General features: G+C 40.2%; 1 protein-coding gene across 1 annotated transcript in view; it reads left to right on the forward strand.

The window, feature by feature from the left end:
• The window catches only part of LOC129098883 (cytoplasmic dynein 2 heavy chain 1), a 97,319-nt gene that overhangs the window by 11,666 nt on the left and 64,579 nt on the right, over positions 1-21,074 (forward strand). Inside the window, 29 exon segments of the mRNA XM_054608050.1 lie at positions 67-216; positions 437-642; positions 1,270-1,425; positions 1,546-1,660; positions 2,191-2,361; positions 3,486-3,644; positions 5,085-5,153; positions 5,390-5,544; positions 6,007-6,139; positions 6,243-6,360; positions 6,535-6,647; positions 6,873-6,986; positions 7,112-7,262; positions 9,692-9,897; positions 10,624-10,806; positions 10,976-11,158; positions 11,365-11,588; positions 11,955-12,070; positions 13,938-14,137; positions 14,360-14,491; positions 14,755-14,887; positions 15,068-15,275; positions 15,382-15,511; positions 15,874-16,029; positions 16,298-16,557; positions 17,875-18,121; positions 18,238-18,389; positions 18,598-18,742; positions 18,887-18,989. Of these exon segments, the coding sequence (XP_054464025.1) occupies positions 67-216; positions 437-642; positions 1,270-1,425; positions 1,546-1,660; positions 2,191-2,361; positions 3,486-3,644; positions 5,085-5,153; positions 5,390-5,544; positions 6,007-6,139; positions 6,243-6,360; positions 6,535-6,647; positions 6,873-6,986; positions 7,112-7,262; positions 9,692-9,897; positions 10,624-10,806; positions 10,976-11,158; positions 11,365-11,588; positions 11,955-12,070; positions 13,938-14,137; positions 14,360-14,491; positions 14,755-14,887; positions 15,068-15,275; positions 15,382-15,511; positions 15,874-16,029; positions 16,298-16,557; positions 17,875-18,121; positions 18,238-18,389; positions 18,598-18,742; positions 18,887-18,989 (4,588 nt within the window).

The following is a 21,074-nucleotide window of genomic DNA, read 5'->3' on the forward strand; positions in this document are numbered from 1 at the left end:
TGGACCAAATGTTTGACATGACATGTAAATAAACTAATTAATATTATACTGTATGTATGTGTATAGATCCTACCTCAGTTCCAGTGTGCTGAGGAGAAGAACCGCTTGCTGAGAGCAGTGGCTGGGGGGGGCCTGGACTCTCTGTCCTCACTGAGGGCCAAGTGGGACAAACTGGAGCTCGTCATGGAGAGCCACCAGCTTATGATCAAAGATCAGGTGACTCACAAAGACACAAACGTTGAATCATAATTCAAATATTTTCTTATCACAAATTTTCTGTCATAGCATCTTTTTGAGATTGCTTATTTATATGAAGTATCTTCTTTTCTCCTTCTATCTTTCCTCTCCTTTGCTCATTTACCCCAATCACCTGTCCTTTCTGTTTCTGGCTGTGTTCCTGTGCGACTTGTTTTCTCCTGCCCTGTTCCTTCCTTAGGTGGAAGTGATGCGAGGTAATGCCGGTGGTCGTATCGACGCCTACAGGGCGGATCTGGAGAGGTTTAAGGCCCGCTGGGACCAGCTGAAGCCTAAAGATGATATGCTTGAGACTGGTGATCATGCTGCACTTCTTGCGTGCCTACAGACGATCAGGGACAAGCAGCAAGAGTTCCAGGAGCTTGAGCTTGTGCGAAATAAACTGCTGTAAGTTTTTTGTTTATATGCTGTATTTATACTTTTCAGGATAGCTGATGAGTATGTTTCTTGCCTCCATCTTTTTAGAACATGCTGTGGTTAGTTGAAATGTGGTTATGCTGTGGCTGGTAAAAAAAACTTAATAATAATAATTTCTTTATATTGGTTGGATTGTTAGTTACTCTACTGAATCTGATGTGATGAGATTATAGCCATATATTTGACAAATACATCAGATACACTGTAAAAGTTAGCGACTCAACAGGGAACAATGTCTTAATTTATTACTGTCTTACTGCTCTCTGGTATCTACAGATATATTTTTCTATTTGAAGCTACTCAGTATTATTACTGTTGCAGACCAAATCTGAAATGACAATAAATATTATATTATTCATGGCCTCCTCCCAATTACACCACAGCCAGGGGCACCGTGTAAAGCAGCTGCCTGGGAGTAAAACCTTTCCTAATTTTAAAGTTTTCTGTCCTTCCTACAAGAAGTCAGATGTCGATACAATCAAATAAATAAAAAACTGTGTGTCTTACACATCATAACTTAATGATGAGTGCCTCTACTGACAGCAATGTTGGATAAAGTGGCAATCAGACTTGACTTCTCTCTTCTCATCTCCGCAGTGAGGACTGTGCCTATTTTGACCTGGGTTCTCCAGATTTCTCTCTGGCAGAAGAGACAAAAAAAGACATGGAGGAGTACAGCCAGATGTGGGGCCAGTATGAGGAGTGGCAACAAGGCTTTAATGAAAAGGCCCAGGAGGACTGGATCACATTCAGGTAGATAGGGGGTTAAGCTGAGACCTGCTGTATATGGACCTGAATCTGCTTAATTTGGATTTTTTGTCACTATTCTTTTTTCAATTGTGTGTTAATATGTATGATTCTGTTGTTTTACAGAAGTAAGACATATGCCTTTGAGGAATTTCTGTTTGCGTGGCAGGACAGACTTAGGAAGCTGGAGCAGCCTACAGCCATGTCTGTTAAGCTGCAAGGCGAAGTGGACAAATACAAGGTAGACAGTAGTACAGTCGGTGGAATAACATGTCATCATCTTCTTTTCAGTCTGAGTATATTTATTTTGAAGGAACCCAACTCTAAATCTCAAGCAAGACCCTGGAGCAGGGCTTAAAGGCTACTATGTATATTACACTCAACAATGAGTTTTGGATAATTTACTGACAATTCAGCTATTCGTAGAGCCTGCAAGAGTGTTAAAATATTAGTCAGTGTAGCATCATGTGAGAACAATCACCAAATTCAAAAGGGTTATTCTGTAGGACGACATACTATTGTTTAGAAAATGACGCGACATTCAGCTTAATGCAATATAATTTGTTTTTGGTAAAAGCTTTTATGTGTGTGGCACTATAAGGAAGTATACGTGATCATATGTAGAGCAAATGACATGGTTCTGAATATATACATTCTGTTACTATACCAAACATAACAGAGCATCTGTGTTAGAAAAACTGTAGATGAATGGTGGTGGTTAAATTGTTATCTTTGACACAATAATTGATATGTTTTCACCTTCATGTCTAGAACATGGTCCCAGTGCTGAAATATGTACGTGGGGAGCACCTGTCCCAAGACCATTGGCTGGACATGTTCCGTTTGCTTGGACTTCCAAGAGGGACGACTTTAGAGAGACTCACCTTTAATGACCTCCTCGGTGTTGCAAATACTATCATAGAAAAGGCCTTGGAGCTTAAGGTATGTGTGCACACACTTATGCATTTTGTAATCAAATGTGACCTGATGAGATGTGGATCCACTGCAGCTGTACTGTTGGTGTCTTGTAAACCCACGAGGGTTGGACACGTTTTTGTGCATGACACGAAAATAAAAAATACAGATCTATCTATCTATGCAAATACGTACCGGATGGAAGCCTACATTGCTAATGGGACACAAACCTCTTGAAATTGCACATCATTTTTGGGGTCTTTTTGAGTGTGCAGCTATGATTTATAAAAAATATTTAAAAATCCTTACGGTTACCAACATTAATGCAACTTCTTACCAGGGCCACTAGGAGGCAGCAGCGAGTCAGACATTGCGCATGTATTAGTAGCAGAGGAAAAGCTCATGGCCATAAACTGTAGGTTACAGACTTATTCACAGACAGTATATAATAAATAATTTGGCATGTAGATGAGATGTAGGCATTCCTTGTGTTTTCTAACAAATCCTAATAGACAATTTGAATTGCTCTTCTTGCAAAAGTAACTTGTGTAAACACTTCCTTAACCGAATCAGAAAACACTGATATCTTGGACTTAAATACTGAGTGATTGAAGGCCTCCTGCTTGTGTTTTGAGTTTGGTGGTCAGCCAACCTTTTTTTTCTCATTTCAATCTTAGGTGATGCTTTTGATATACCTTACAATGTAATCACTTGTTTACCCTAGTGTTGGACATTAAGGAATGATTTAACTGATAATTGCAGTGTTTTCATTTCTTATCGAATGATTCAGTTGTTGTATTTAGTAAAAATATGTAAAATTAAACAATTTTGGTAAGGATAATTGTACAATGACCTTCATATCAGCACAAGCCAAGGTGTTTTCTCTCATCGCAGATTTACAGTGCATGACATTATATTCCTGGCATGCCACATCTACATTTTCATATATTTTGCTCCGGCTTATGAATATTTTACTAAAAGTTTTTGCCCACCAGCCCAGAGGAGTAATACAGGAGTAATAGTGTGTGTGTGTGTGTGTGTGTGTGTGTGTGTGTGTGTGTGTGTGTGTGTGTGTGTGTGTGTGTGTGTGTGTGTGTGTGTGTGTGTGTGTGTGTGTGTGTGTGTGTGTGTGTGCATGCTCTTGTATTTAGGACCTGAACAGTCGTGCTCAGGCAGAGGTGACAATCAGAGAAGCGCTGAGGGAGCTGGATTTGTGGGGAGCTGCAGCTACCTTCAACCTCACGGAGTACACAGACAGCAGCCGACGCTCTCTCACCCTTATCAAGGACTGGAAAGATATAGTCAACCAGGTAGACACACACACACCGAAACTCAACAACACTCAGTGTGACATCATCTGTCACACTGAGTGTTGTTGATCGAGTAAGTCTTGGGCACTAAAGCTTAATCAGCAACTGGTTATAGTTTTATTAGCCACACTTTGACCATAACCCACTTGCACAAAGCAGTTGGCATCTACCCAAATGAGAAAGGTGTGTTACCCTTTTTTATTGATTATACATCTCCACAAACTGCTCTCAGCCTACTCGACATACCTGCCACCAAGGGATTCCTTAACACCAACGTACTGTTTGAAGTAACTTTCAAAAACCTTTTAGCTTTTTACACCATCACTACTTTCTAGTAACCGTGTCATCTGCAGTAAGTGGTGACATGATTGTACAAAGCCTTCTGCGATAAGAAGTCATCCTATCCCTATTCAGCTGGATCCTGATTGGTTCTACTGTAGTTTATTAATCTTTTTATGTCAAGTTTTATTGTTTATTTATTTTTATAAATCCAGTTTGTAAAAAAACTGGACTCTATCTTGATTATTGAATCAGGGGCGGCCCCCAGAATTACATTTGACGTATATGGTATACTGGGACAGTCACCCAGGATTTGAAAGCAGCAATGTTTCTGGTCTAACTTACTTGAGCCTTGGTTAACTAAAGACAGAATGCCTCGAAGTTTAATGCAGGCAGAGAAAGACAAATTTAAATGTTAACTTTGATGCACCAAAAGATTTACTAAGCAGTTACAATGCGAGGGGCTCAATATTTTCATAATTTTATTTGGCAAAACACAAGTAGCTCTGATGTGCTTTTCAGATCTAAGTGCTGTGAGTTTCGCAGCACCACTGAATATTCAATTAAATCTGCAATTATTGAACCCAGTTTGAAGAAAAAACCTCTCTTGACCCAACAGTCCCGAATTAGCTGCCCTGTTTTTGGAAATTTTAGTCACAATTCAGAGCTTAACATGATACAGAGATGACTTTTCACAATGGAATAAATGATTTACTATGGCAGCTGACACTGGGCAGACTTCTGTTTTAGTTCTTTCAAATGAGGGAATATGTTTTAAATGTATATGTTTTAATGTATTTATGTATAAATATAATATTGTCTTTAGCTCTCTACCTTTTCTTCCTCTTATTAAAGTGTGAGCCAAAACCTTCGACTTTGACTCCGCATAATGCTGTTTAATGAGATTGTATACAAAAGTGAAGACTGCATGCAGAGCAATGCTTTTGAAAACCTTGAATTATTTGCAAGGGCTTCTTCAGCCGGTTCTTGGAATTTCCCTTTTTAAATTACTTTTGATAATCACTATTTAAGTTAAGACAAGGTCAATAAAAGCGATCACTTGTTGGATAGAGGAAAATACCGGCATATCTACTGACAGCATTAAATTAATTGTTAAGGATTAGTAAAAATTGACTTTATAATCACTCTGTGCCCATCCAGGTGGGAGATAACCGCTGTCTGCTGCAGTCTCTGAAAGACTCTCCCTACTACCGCAGCTTCCAAGACAAGGTCAGGTCAACAAATCTATGAATACACTTTTCGAAATCTATACTGCGTCATTTTTAAGTTTGGGAAAAGTCAATTTCCCAAGACTTTCTGTTTATTAAAGATACAGGATATGTTCACTCCATCATATTAAATGTCGTTGCCTTGTAATGATGCACGTTATTAGTTATTTGTGGTTCACAAATCCTTAAAGAAGCAGCTCTAGCCGATGTTAATATATTTGGTCTATGCATGTCCAGGTCAGTCTATGGGAGGTTCGTCTATCAGACTTAGACGAGTACCTGCTGAGTCTGAATGCCATCCAGAGGCGTTGGGTTTATCTAGAGCCTATTTTTGGACGAGGAGCATTGCCCCGGGAGGAGGCCCGCTTCAAACGTGTTGATGAAGACTTCAGGTACCCACATCCAGAAAGCTGTTGCTCTATATTGCAAATTGTTTGTCAGCCAGAGTAATTTAGGTAAAATGTAGATCTTTTCAATTTCACTTAGAGATAGCAGGCGTATTACAAGTCTCCCAGAAACTCCCAGTCTATAATAAAGCACTATCCATTGTATGTGGACATAAATAACCTCACATTTAAGCTTAAAGTTAGCATTTAAACCTCATTCATTGTTTCCATATCCACTGTCGTGCCTATATCCCATACTGATGGTACATTTTTTTCTTGCTCCACAGCACATTGTTTTGTTTTGATTTATTGTAAATTAAACGTTTAGGTTCAGTATGACTAATATTCTGTATAACAGTAGGATGGCGTGCCTTTTTCTGGGATACGTTGACAAATAGAATTGGTATTACAGCAGAATGTGTTTAATGCACATTTAGTAACAAAACACTTTCTCTATTTGTGTAACAGGTCCATAATGTCAGACATTCAGAGAGACAACAGAGTTGTTTCTCTGAGCTCAAGGGCTGGCATCAGAAACTCCCTGATCACCATACTGGACCAGCTGCAGCGCTGCCAGAAGTCACTCAACGAGTTCCTGGAGGTACATACACATGCATTTTTGTATGCAAAGACTACATACAATACAGTATGTATTACACGAGTGGTAAATATCACAACTTTTTTTATATTGTGTGTTGTCGCAGGAGAAACGCTCTGCCTTTCCACGGTTCTATTTCATAGGAGATGATGATCTGTTAGAGATTCTTGGTCAGGCAACCAACCCAACTGTCATCCAGTCACATCTCAAGAAACTCTTTGCAGGTCAGAAACCTCTTCTCTGTTCTACGCTTTTGACTTTTTTCTTATACTGTGCTCTATTCTGTTTTTTTCATTCCGTTATCTTTTGCTCTGCTCTCCTCTCGTCCTTGTTTCCCTTGTTTCATGACATAATCTGTTGGACAGTGAAGATAATCTGCGTGTTTATTATCCATGCAGGCATCCACAGTGTTGTGTTTGATGAGCAGTGCCAGCACATTGTTGCCATGTGCTCTTTGGAAGGAGAAATAGTTCTACTCAGGAACCTCATACGCATCTCCAGCCTCGTGGAGGTAATTTTATTTTGTATGAATGTATAGGCTATATCTTTTGTGTTGGGTGTGGAGTATAATTGATTAGACACTTTCCAGCTTTACATGTACAATTTGTGTTTGTTTCAGTTCATTTTGTATACATTTTTAATGATGGATGGATAACTATAAAATCTATTAAATATTAAGACTTTTATACAATGTTTTTATTCTTAGCTCGATGTGAACGGTTTTCCTTCTTTCTAGGTGTGGCTAAGTGAGCTGTCTGTGGAAATGAAGGAGACTCTGAAGCAGCTGTTGTATGAATGTATATCAGCAGGGAAGAAAAGGGAGGTTGACCCGTCCAGCTATCCATCACAGGTACACACACAATACTAAGTTGAAGTTAAGATCCAAGACCACATACCTATGTCAGTAATTTGTGACCCAGGATGTGAAAAAACATATTAATAATGTTGAAGTGATCTTTCTTATTTTTGGTTCAGATTCTGTGTCTGGCTGAGCAAATCCAGTTTACTGAAGATGTGGAGAGAGCTCTAAAAGAGCAACATTTGCATCAGTTGGAGCTGGAACTCAATGCCAAATTAGAACATTACACCACGGTGGAAACCAGCCCTGGCAGTCACGCTAACACAGGTAGTTCTGTTTGTGTTTGTGTGTATGCATTGGTGAATTTATTTGCGTCAGTCTCAGACTGGTGTAACTTCAATGTACTGACTTTAAAGATGTTAGCTGTAGCTATAGCTTGTTGTTCAGGGTCAGGTTTCTCTTTCTATTATTTGTTCTTGAATGTACTTTAACGAGCCACGGTGAGCAAGCTGTTCTCAGCATGCTGTTTGGCGTTGTAACAGTTAATATTGAAGCAAGCAACGGTGAACAAGCTGTACCCAGCATGTCGTTCAGCAGCGTAACAGTTAATAGGGGTCCCCTCTCAATACACTACACAGTGTGTACACAATGTACTACTGATAGATATTTCCCGTAGAGTGCTTGTTTATTCAAAGTGTATTGATATTAAACATGATGCGTGAAGAATGATGATCGGATTAACCTCTCTACAAAATATGTGAAGAACACGCATACATGCACAAGTATACAGACAAAGATTCCATGCTTTATAAGTAGATGTCTGTGCTGTGTGACTGCCAGCTTGATTTGGAGTTTTTCTGACTACCAGTGCCCAAAATGCATTAATGCATCTTTAAACATTTGCCTGGACACATTTAATGCATGTTATTCACAATTGCTTGGACAGAACAAATTCTGACGCTTGAGACTACTACAAACCCAGACTGGAGAAGCTGAAAGAAGCAATGCCATACGCTGTGTTGTGTTTTTTTAGGCAAGAGATCATTAAAGGCTTTAACATGTTTGTAGCATTTCAAATGAAGCTCAGAATGTTGTCCTGCTCTATTATCCCCATTTTCTTCTGCGTTTTGGTTTCTGATCAAATCCCTGATAATATCAACCTCCTCAATTTGCCATGCTCTATAAACTTTTGAGACTTGCATCATGCTGTTTGTTCCACTATCAGACTCCCTCTTGTGTTTCAGAGGATTGAGCTCTGATCAAAATGATGGGTTGTTACTTCGGCCTGAGAGATTAATGCCAAATGACTGCTCTTGTGTAAATCTCTTGATAGCCAGTCAGACACTAGAGGCTGCAGAGGGGCACAGCCCTTTCAAGCTGCAGATGCACTAGCTGGCAGGCTAATTTAATGTCTGGGGGCTGAATATATGGCTACATAAAACATGACAGCTGAGTTTTTTCACAGAACTTGAATTCGTAAAAAGAGCTTTTAAATTTAAATCAATGTTTCCTATTCATGCATGAGATGAAAAGCTCTTCCATAACCCTGGTAGTGGCATCATTTCACGGTACATTGCTGCAAAATTCTAAATTTCTGTGTCATGAAAATGTGTCTTTGAAAACTATTCTTGTTTCAATTGCATAAAGAGTTACTGGAGCCAATTTTCTTCATCCCTTTTTTTTTACGTCATTTTTTTAACATCAAATATTTCAGCACAGTGCTGTGTTAAAGGTCATCATAATTGCAGAGAATATGGTTAATTTTGTGACTGTCTTGCATTCAAAACTCTACTGCCAATACACACTTGAAATCGAACCCATTCCATGATAACATCTCATTAAATGACTGGCTCCCTTAAAACAACAAGGTAGGTTGAAGAGGCTTTGGAGTGGCAGTACTGATTAAAGTAGCTAAAGTAATGGCAAGAAAGATAATTTAATTACCCAGTCCACATAAATGGACTATAAACCCAGGTGGGGAGTGAGAGTGATCTCCTCTGACACAGGCCTCTAGCAAGTTGGTGTTCATTTGGCTAAATCATTTTTTGCTTTTTATGTTTCTTCAAGGCATTTTTATGTATGCATAGTTTGTTGATATTGACTTTCCAGAATATCAATGTGGCTGTATTCATGTCATTAGAAAGTTTCTGTCTCTAAATTGTTGGTCTTTTACACAGTAAGGCGTCACGTTTTTTCTTTCTCACCAATTCAATTAAATTCTGCAATTTCACCATGAGCAGCTTTCCTTACAACTGTCAAACCCTTCTGTTTTGTGGTATCACAAAGGCCATTGCTATTCTGTCTGCCTACACTAAAAGCCTACCATTTATTCACGGCAAAGCAGCAAAAACAGCGACCTGTTGGGTTTACCTAATGACTTGGGGTTGAAATTTAGTTAGTAAAGTAGTAATTTAGTTAGTAAAGTAGTAATTAGTTTTTAAACCAAATGTTATTAAGATTTTTGCATATTTTATGTAATTGTTCAAAGAAAGGGAGGCAGAGAAATTGAATGTTTTTTTTTTTTTTTTGCTTTGAACCAACAGGGTTAGTCTATACTGCACAGTGTATAATATTTGATAGTTTAAAAGTGTGTGTTTACTCCTGTACAAATGTAATTTTTAATTGCAACTGCAAAATAGGTTTGACTTTGTGGACTAGTGTATATGACATTTACCAAAAACGACCCTCATTTATAATCAAGTTTGTTATTTGCACAACTAAACCAATTCTCCCATCCTGATATGCAGGTCTTACAGAGTCCAGTGTCCTGCAGCTGAAGCTGAAGGCTTTGATTCTGGATATTATTCACAACATCAGTGTGGTGAAGCAACTTAACCAGGCAGGAGTTACCAGCCCTGATGCCTGGGCCTGGAAGAAGCAGCTTCGCTTCTACATGGGAACGGACAAATGCTGCCTCATACAGATGGTGGACGCACAATTCAACTATACATATGAGTACCAGGTGTGTTGACGTGTAGATAGACGTTTGATGCACTCTTGCTTCAAAATTGACCCAATGGACACAAGAAAAAACACACTACTGTTCATCCTGAAGAGGAGCACCATACAATCATTTTATATATCTCGTATTCCATACGTCAGGCAAAAATGCACAGCTGTTGGACGCACCTGTGCTCACATCTGGTTATCAGCGTGGTGTTGTAAACAAAATACTTTTCAGCTCGAATATGCAGGTTATTGGCCATTCCAAGCACCTCCCCTGATGCTATCACGATCCCTTAAATAACTTAAGATGATAATGTTAATGGAACAGGACCTTGCGTGTTGTGAGAAATTGCCATCTTGCTACTCAGTCAGGGTATCACAAAAAAATGTATGATCCAGGAATATAGTTGAACTTCTTATTTTTAACCTTCAGGGGGCACTGTTTATGCAGAGATAAGATGAGCTGAAGATGCCTTGCTGTTATTTCCCCCTCTGCACTTCCTTTAAAATAACACAAGCTAGACTCTGCCTCACTCATTTTTTTCATTTTCTTTGCCTGTTCTTCATTTGTTTTTCATTCCTTCCTCTCTTACTCCATCATCTGTCTCTTTGCCTTTATCCTCTGCGGCCCTTCCATCCTTCCCTCACTCGCCATATCTCTACTTCTGTCTAGCTATCTCACTGTGTTCCTGTCAAAGTCTTTATTGCTCACTTTCCTCACCCTCCCTCTCCTGTCTCCCAGGGCAATGCGGCTAAGCTGGTGCACACTCCACTGACTGATAAGTGTTACCTGACTCTGACCCAGGCCATGAAGATGGGACTTGGGGGGAACCCCTATGGGCCCGCTGGCACAGGAAAGACTGAGTCGGTCAAAGCCTTGGGTGGGCTGTTCGGACGCCAAGTGCTGGTATTCAACTGTGATGAGGTATAAAGATACTTGTAGGGAGTAGGTGATGGGTTTAAAGTGTTCGCTAAAGCTCCATCTTTTTGATTATTATTCTGAGAGCAACACACATTTGCAATGAACATTTCTAGCCACGCAGACAAACACACACAAAACAAGAATGGTTATTGAGATAGTGTCTGTTTTTCAGGGTATCGATGTAAAGTCAATGGGACGAATCTTTGTGGGCTTGGTGAAGTGTGGAGCATGGGGCTGCTTTGACGAGTTTAACCGCTTGGAGGAAGCGGTGTTGTCTGCAGTTTCTATGCAGATTCAGGCCATTCAAGACTCCCTTAAACATCACAAGAACACATGTGAACTGCTCGGGAAGGAGGTTTGTAAAAAAGAAAAGATGCAGAAAAAGACTCTGATGTACACATACTGAACACACATGTTTTTAGTCTGTCAATAACTCAGTAATTTATTTATCCAGTGTGGAAGAGTAATCACAAAACAGTCAATGAAACTACATTCATGCTATTGTATTATAAAACTAAATGTTAATGGGAATAACTTTTCCTACTTCTCTTCATCCTTCAGGTGGAATTAGACCCGAACTCTGGAGTGTTTATCACATTAAACCCGGCAGGAAAAGGCTATGGAGGCAGACAGAAGCTTCCAGACAACCTGAAGCAGCTGTTCAGGCCTGTGGCCATGACTAGGCCTGACAATGAGCTCATTGCTGAGGTCATCCTCTATTCTGAGGGCTTTAAAAATGGAGAAATGCTGGGCCAAAAACTAGTTGCAATCTTCAACCTCGCCAGGTAGAAATTCTTTAGTTCAGTCTTTTTTTGGTTCAGTTTGAGCTTGGATAAAGTGGAATATCAAATCTAATACAAGTCAAAGAATCGCCAAAGAACTAATTATACAGTATGTGTAGCCTGTCTCATCAATCTAGTCTTTATGTCTGTGTGTTCACTTAATGGTTTTTTTTGTGTTCCAAACCAAATCATAATCTGAGTGTTAAATTTATTCAAAATGCCTTACTCTGCCACTACAGTCTATTGCGGTATATTGATTTTGTAGATAAGTAATACTCTAGCTCCCTCCCCTTAGCACTACAGCCAGCACTACAGTCAATTCAGAGGATGTGAAAATGTGTGAAAATGTGCCTCTATGTGTGCGTCCAGGGAGCTGTTGACTCCCCAGCAGCACTATGACTGGGGTCTGCGTGCTCTGAAGACGGTGCTGAAGGCCTGTGGCAGTCTGCTGCAGCAACAGAGAAGCAGTCGTGACAAGGACAAGAGTAAGACACCCTCTGGCTATTTTTGTTATTTTAAGGTACAATATTTCTACGAGGCTTTTTTTCAATAGTGCAGAGTGACAGGAAAGTTCGCGTTCCTCTTTGGCCATTACCTCGAGTCACATTCATTGCTGCCAAAAGTACACAGTATCATAACTTGTGAGATGCCAACATGTATCATTGGAGAGTGTTTTTGACCAACGTAACTAATGAAGAGTAACAGGAGTTATTGAGCAAAATACACTGCAACATGTCAGGATCTACAATCAGATGCCATTAAGGGCTGAAATGAGGCAGACTTTTCATTCACGCCAAACATGACACCGGATAACTGGTAACTTCTTCCTGCCTGAAGTTGAAGTTGTGCTATAGAACATGAAAAGAAAACTTAAAAAAGAAACTAACTAAAAAACATCATATGATCTCATCTCTCCATGACATACTTGAATTATCCTGCAGCAAATGCTACATGTGGTCGAAAGCTTATTGGAAAATAACATCAGAGTGTCAAAATAAACTTAGAGTTTTCTGTAGTACATCCAACTATTTAATTGTGCCACCTACCTCACACCTAGCTCGGCCGACATATACAGCGGGTAAAATAAGTATTGAACACGTCACCGTTTTTCTCAGTAAATATATTTCTAAAGGTGCTATTGATGAGACCATTTTTCTCAGTAAATATATTTCTAAAGGTGCTATTGACATGCATTTTTCACCAGCTGTCGGTAACAACCCAAGTAATCCATACATACAAAGAAAACCAAACAAATAAGTTCAGAAATTAAGTTATTTGTAATAAAATGGAATGACAGGGAAAAAGTATTGAACACATGAAGAAAGGGAGGTGCAAAAAGTCCAGATCAGATGTCTTAATGTGAAAATCCACCAGTGGTGACTATAGCCAACATCTAATTATTCTCACAACAGGGTCACATAAAAAAGAAATGTTTTGATGAGTGTACATGGTAATGACTCTATTCATCAGTAAATTCCCTGAGCACCTGCTGTTGTCCCTGCCCTCCAAAATCTCTAATACTGACATAATATCAATTGAAATTTACTCCACGCTTTTCCCTTGTCTGTACTTTTGTCAGTCTCCTTTCTCTCGTTCCCAAACACACCAGTGTTCTTTCCTTTGCCTCTTCAGTACCTCCTTACCTCACCTCCTTCCCCCTCCTTCTCACCTCTTGTTTTACTCTCTCTCTTATAGCTGGCTGTCGATACCGCTCTCGACCCACTTGTTCTCTCTGGCTGCTCTCCGTTACTCACCCCCATCTCTCTTTCATGCTTCTGCTTTTCTTGAAACCATTCTCTCTCTTTCAAATTCTTCTGTTCCACCACCCGCACTTTATCTGTCCGACACACGACAACACACACACACACACACACACACACACACACACACACACACACACACACACACACACACACACACACACACACACACACATACACACAGAGCACATGCACCCCTGTCTGCCGTTGACTCCCCAAGGTTCACTTGGGTTGTCTTCGTGAGTAGTCTGGCCAAGTGTTCCTATCTGCTGTTAAAAGGCCGGCATCTTTGGAAAACAGAGCATAAGTTTTGACAAACCCATAAATCGTTACAAGCTTTGGTAATTAGCACATTTATAACAGGGGACATGTGCAAGAGCAAAAGAATAATGACAATACAAGTTAACTTTCATAACCTGGTGTTTTTGTGTTCTTCTCCATCAAGCCTTTTCTTTTATTTCTGCATATCGTCTTTTTTCATCAGTAATTAACAATTTCAATGTTTAATCGTATCCTTAAAAGCTTATAATTTACGCATATCCTAATTCAGATTGCAATGATAAATAAATAAATCTTTTTTGTCTACATGCAGATGAGGAGAGTAGTCTGGTGGTGCAGGCATTGAGACTGAACACCATGTCCAAGCTGACGTTTGCCGATAGCTCCAGGTTTGATGCTCTGGTCAGAGATGTCTTCTCTGGGGTTGTTTTCACCGATGTGGAGGATAAGAAACTAATGCAGGCACTGGAAGAAGCATTCAAGGAGGCACGGCTGGAACTTATACCCAGCCAGGTGTGTGTGTATAAAGACATCTATTAATTAGCTGAATATGCAAATATTATTATCATGATACATGATGTGACCTGGTCCTCGACCAGTGTTTGGGATCGCTCTATACTGCGAAAAGGCTGTAACATTGACACTGAGACACAGCAGTTGATTTATTTGTTAGGAAGATGGTGAAAAAATGATATATTAATTGCAGATTTTTTATCCTTCTCTTTGTTTTTCCAGCTGAAAAAGGCATTGGAGCTGAATGAACAGCTGAGACAACGCATGGGCGTAGTCCTAGTAGGGCCAAGTGGAGCAGGAAAGTCTACACTCTGGAGGATGCTTAGGGCTGCACTCAGCAATACAGGCAAAGTGGTGAGTAAGAGACAAACTGCCTAGCTGGATTTCCATACAGTGAGGCATACTGTACACTTACAGTGTGCCTTAATATCAATTTTATATGGAACTTAAAAATCATTCAAAATGCTGTAAATTAACACTTTGTAAGGCTTAGGTTTTAATATTATTGAAGATTTAGAAGGGTATGGAAACCAATTATTCGCGAGTTAATGGGTCAGTTAAAAAAGATCTTCCTCAATCTTCTGTTGTTATCTTTAAATAATGCTGTATTTTTGTAGGTGAAGCAGTACACTATGAATCCCAAGGCCATGCCCAGACAACAGCTGCTGGGACATATAGATATGGACACCAGAGAGTGGGCTGATGGCGTCCTCACACATAGTGCCAGGAATGTGGTCAGAGAACCACAGGGTAAGAAAGAGACACTGATCAATGGTGCAAATAGCTCACTGGTTGTCTTTGACAACTGGAATGAAGTCTTAACTAGTCATTAACTGGAAATGTGCAAATCTTAAGTTGCACTATATACTGGTGTTGATGTACTGTATATGTATCTAGAGCATATATCTATATGTGTCTCTGTATTTCTAGGGGTGAGCTCATGGATTGTGTGCGATGGTGACATCGACCCGGAGTGGATTGAGAGTTTGAACTCTGTGCTTGATGATAACCGGCTGTTAACCATGCCTAGTGGAGAACGCATCCAGTTCGGACCGCAAGTTAACTTCCTGTTTGAGACTCATGACCTTAGCTGTGCCTCTCCAGCCACCATATCTCGGATGGGAATGATCTTTCTCAGGTCAGTAAGCCTAATCAGACAGGGTTTCAAGTGCACCAAATTCTATCTTTTTCAACCGGCTTGTCTCGCTGTTTTTACTTCCCCCTTTTCCGACTTTTAACATTAGTGATGAGGACATTGATGTGGGTGCATTGCTTAAGTCATGGTTGAGGGGTCAGCCAGAGGAGATTTCTACTAACCTAGAAAACTGGCTGGGAGACTACTTCCAACGAGCACTGGACTGGGTCCTCAAACAGGTAAACTTCGCCCTATCCTACTTCTACACACTGGCTCAAAAACAGTCATTGTGTCACAACTGTGTCATTGTGCTGAATTTTATAACACTTTCTGACTTAACTAAATAAATGACCTCCAAGTATACTGACCAGTGTTCATCATAATGGATTTAATAGCTGAAATTATGTGAGTGTGATGAATTAACAACAAAAAACTTTTGACAAATCATGAGGTTCCAGTTATCATATCCTGTGAAGAAACACCTACTTGCTGGATTTTTCCTGTTTTCAACATTTTATACCCAAATCTTTTTTTCATTCATTTTATTCAATTTTGAATTCAAACTTGTATATACCCTTCACTTCTTCTCACCTTTCTTCAGAATGACTTTGTGGTGGAGACTAGTCTGGTGGGTACAGTCTTCAATGGTCTGTCACACCTCAGTGCTGTCACAGAGAGAGGTCAGTTCATCGTTGGTCTTCTTAGAGGTTTGGGAGGAAACCTCAACCTCAAAACAAGACAGGAGTTTGCCAAAGAGGTGAGGACCCCTGACTGTTTTGTATGGGCAGATGGTGACCATAAGAACAGCTTAGTTTTAGTATTGAAATTGTATTCATGGCTCAAACTTAAAAACTTCTTTCTCACAGTAAGTGTTCTCAGCTGTTACTGATTTAAAATAGAGGGACGAGTCATCATTCAAGTACTTACCCAGGTTATGCACCTGCTGTGGAACAGTTGTAATGCCACTACTCTGAAAGATTAGTCATGGTCTTAATGTTTTCCCTTATTTTCTTGTGCTTCTGTAGTTGCTGAGCTGGGCCAGGGAAAGCCCACCAGACATCAAAAAACCACTAGATACCTACTATGACTCTGACAGCGGCCATCTAGCAGCCTATACATTCCATCGTCCTGAGGGTCTCTCACTGGAACAGCTCTCCCAAACACACACGCTACCTGTTATTGAGACTCCGGACATGCAAAGAGGTCTGCACTGCTTCTCCCCGTGGCTCACAGCTCAGCACAGGCAGCCCTTCATGGTGGTAGGGCCAGAGGGCTGCGGAAAGGGGTAATTACAAACGCATGCAGAGATGCATGCACACACAGAGCACAAACATTTGTAAACAGTAATCATACAGAGGACGCATTTGCACACACACTTGCAATATTATGTATATGGAGGCACAGTGTATTGTACATAAACATATATATATATGTTTGTATATATGTGTGTGTATATATATATATGTGTGTGTGTATATATGTACATATATATGTGTGTATATATATGTATATATATATATCTATATGTATGCATAATCACAAAATTAAACACAAATCTGGATCAAAACACAAAAATACAGACTTTTCGACAACACACGTTCAAATGTAGTGAACTCATCACACTGACGGGATTGCTGATTAACTATTACATTATCTCACATTCACTCATTTAACAGCATTGCCTACATTGTTTTATATCATTTATAAAGCGGCAGCCGCTGTACATTGTTTAAACAGACACTGTTCAATGCAAACCTCCTGATGGTCTGCTTGTAGAAAAAGGGTTAGTGAGGTCACGGTGGAAAATTATGGATTTATTGAACCAGACTTGTAGAAAAAGCCTCTGTGGACATTCAAAATGATACAAGCAGACAATCAACACTGATATCAAAGCTTCTCTAATTCAAGACTTGACCTTTCTAGTAAAGGCACGGACAAGTCAGAATAACAATCAGATCTGCGTTATGCATGTGTGTGCGGTGTATGTGCTCTAGCTGGTGTATCTGTACACATAGAGTCGTTGACTCAAAAGTAACTGCTTCCCTCCCCGGGGGGTTTGAGGAGAAAGGCTCACTCAGTTTGCCTTTTACAGTCCAGTTTAGTCTCACTCAATGTCTCCTTTTCTCGTCCTCTTGTCTTGCCTCACTCAAGTCTGAAAGGTCACCATGGCAATGAGGCACAGAGTTTGTCAGCTTACGCTTCTGAACATCTAATTAATTTACACACACAAACACTGGACAGAGCAAGCATGCATATGCATACACATCATTTACTTTCCAATTATTTTCTCTTTCTGCATGCACCCTCAAAAATGTCTCTCTTTGCCTTTGGGTCTGTTCTGACAAGCATTGTTCTCTAGTTCCCAAGTGACCCTCTTGTTAAATACACCACTAATTTCTTCCTCTCATCATTTCCTGCGGTCCTGGCACCATCCTTAGCGTATATGACATGTATAAGAGTCACAGCATTAATTAATTTGTCTCAAGTTGTTAGGCCCTGTCTGGCTACAACTTCTAGATGTCACATCTTCTAGGGTCAAGAAGGGCACTTCTAAATAAGTGCCCTTCTTGACCTTTTTTTCCATTTATTATTTTCTGTATAGGATGCTCCTGCGTTACGCCTTCTCTCGGCTGCGGTCTACCCAAGTTGCCGTGGTTCACTGCAGCGCCCAGACATCATCTCGCCATGTGCTACAGAAGCTGGGTCAAACCTGCCTGTTGCTTAGCTCCAACACCGGTCGAGTCTTTAGACCCAAAGACTGTGAGAACCTGGTGCTCTACCTTAAAGACATTAACCTGCCCAAACCTGACAAATGGGGGACCAGCAACCTCACTGCCTTCCTGCAACAGGTAGACAGGACACATGAGCAAAAAGACATAGAATAAATAATAGAACAAGGACTTAATGAACGATGGATGATGCTCTGTCTCTCTCATCTCTTTCTCTCTCTCTGTCTCTCCTCAAGGTGTTGACATATAAGGGATTCTATGATGAAAATCTGGAGTGGGTGAGTCTTGAGAACATCCAGGTGGTGGCCTCCATGTCAACAGGGGGTGCTGTAGGGAGCCATTCACTCACCTCTCGCTTCTCATCGATAGTTCGTGTCTGCACTATAGAGTAAGTATGGTGCAAATGTACTTCACACATTACTTAACACATTGCAAAACAGCCTGCACATGCTCTCTAAAAAAATGTTTTTCAACATCATCATGTTTCTATCATATCTCTGTTTCACTGTTGGTCTCCTTCAAACCAAACCCTGACCCCGTCTCATTTCATTTTCCTTCATCCATCTGTTTCTCTGCCTCTTTTCCTCTACCTTTAGCTATCCAGATAAGGAGCAGCTGCAGACTATCTACTCAGCATACCTGCAGCCAGTTCTCCAGCATAGCCTGGGCAGCCAGGCGTCCTGGGCCAGCACTGGGAAAACACACCAGCTGTCTGGGTCTCTTGTGCAGCTCTATGAGCAGGTATTGACTCGGGCAGGATGTCCGTTCATGTTCACGTTTTAATTTTAGAAACATAGCCTTGCCTGGGATATTGGCCCCTTTATTTAACTTTAATGAAATTACTTTGTATATATCATCTATCTCCTTATTAATTTTTACTTTCAGGTGAAAGCCAAGTTCACAGTGGATGACCACAGCCACTACCTATTTACCCCCTGTATCCTCACAGAATGGGTCCTCGGCCTGCTGCGGTATGACCTCACTGCAGGTAAAAAAACAAAACACACATGCAAGAATACATTTTAATAGGAGTGTGTCTGAGCACGTTTTGACAGGAATAATATTGATGTTATAACCAGGGACACTCAAACCTTCTTGAAGCAAGGGGACAAATAAGAACCTCCACTGGGCCAATACTCAAAAAGATATCATTTTTTTGGGGAACCTTGACAAATCAGACCCATGGCCAGTAAGGGACTTTCACTCACATTTTCAGAGCCACTGTTGTATGGAAACAAAAGACAAAAGTTTGAATGACCCACTGATTCTCAACATAATCCTTAGAGTCCTCACATAGACCAATTTTGCTGCTGCTAAGAAACATAAAGTATTAATAACTGTCAGTTTTGATGCCAGAATCAAAAGGACAGCACCAGATGGCTTAGTTTCTTGTCAACATTATTTTAGCTCAGAGCAACTGTCTCCCACTCTCACCTTTTTCTTCATTAGAACTCTCCTCTCTCCTCTCTCTCCTCACTTCCTCTCTGTCACTCGTCTCTCTCACCCTCTTTTATCATCCTCTACCTTTGCTGTCCTTTCATCTCTCCCTCTGTCACTCTTTCTCTCCTTCTGCAATGTGTCCCTGCTGTGATAGAGAGTACAATCATTTATTTTAATTAAACACGTCAGCGAACAAACTTCTCTTTTCCAATACTCATCATTTTTTAACTTACTCTTGCCTCTTCCTCTCTCTTTTCCCCTCTTGCTGCTTACCTTCTTTTCGGTATGTAAAAAAAACCCTCTCTTCATCTTGATTATGTGACTATGCTGTTGTATGTGGTGTGGTTTGAGTGTGCATGTGATCACAATAAATATTAACAGCACATCATAAACGCTCTCAAAATGTCGTTTCTGGCTACAGCACGCAGCTGTTTTTTGACAAAAGAGCTCTTAAAAACCACTGTGCACTACCTGCTCAGCACCAAGTAGCAGACAGACACAGTTAGCGACAAGCTTGTGAACATAGTGGAACATTAACAGCTAAAGAGGATATTTCCCTCAGAATTTGGTAGAGACCAAAAACAGAGCTAAAAGGGAGTGTACATTGGACTTAGATTTGCCAGATGACCAGAAATATGTATCCGGACGAAACCTAATGTTGCTCTGCAAGTGCTGGAACCGTTAGTATGCAAGAACAAGTTCTCCATATCAATATAAGGTGATATATATCAAAGCTGTGTTCACAACTTGTTTACGGTGCCCCCAAGTGTTTAAAAAAATAATGATTTCAGGTTAAGATTTCAGTTAAATGTCTTTCAAATTTAATGGAAATGACAAGTTTCAATTTGTGCCCAACAACCAAGTGTGATTGTGTATGTTTCACCACGTAAATGATAAGGTCATGAATGTGACCGATTGATTGGAATGGCTAATATCATCAGGAAACTTAAGGTTATCACAGATTTATCAGTATCAGCAGATATGTCAACCAATAAGTGCCAAAGGTAAGATACGTTTGAGGTCATTTAGAAAAAGGGTTGCCTTAACATTGGTTGTCCACCAAGGAGCATGGACAAGTTCTACAGCTTTTGGTCGTGATTATTTACAACCAAAGTGAAGAATGTAGTGGTGACCTCAAATATTTAATGATTAGATCAAAGGAGCCTAACTAACTGCTTTCAAAGACAAATCCTCGCAGTGAAGGGAATCTTTTGGTTATGAAACAAAGGATCACTAATAAATAACTAAATACAGCTTCTGTTTCAAAATCAAGAACAAATGTATTAATCAGAGCACTCACATAATAACATTGCACTATCAGAGCGCTGGATATTTTTTTAAATGTGTGTACAATTCCCTAAAATCAGCTGGGGGAGGCACGTTGAAACAGCTGTTCTTGGCGCTATAACAGCTGTTTGCAGCTTGCGTCTCCTTCTCTTGTTGACTGTCGCTTGTCTTCCCTGTCGTTTTCCTTCTGTCTGTGGATTGCTATAGTAGAGGAAAAAGGAATTAGGACCAAAAGTTGTCTTTACAACCACAAAAAGCATGCGGGCTGAAACCGTCTCTCTCCGTCTATTGATCTCAGGCTATTTAGCGCTATTGACTGCTCTTAACATCATCGATCCCCAAGATC

The sequence above is a fragment of the Anoplopoma fimbria genome, chromosome 1 (assembly GCF_027596085.1).
Source record: "Anoplopoma fimbria isolate UVic2021 breed Golden Eagle Sablefish chromosome 1, Afim_UVic_2022, whole genome shotgun sequence".
Taxonomy (NCBI): Eukaryota; Metazoa; Chordata; class Actinopteri; order Perciformes; family Anoplopomatidae; genus Anoplopoma; species Anoplopoma fimbria.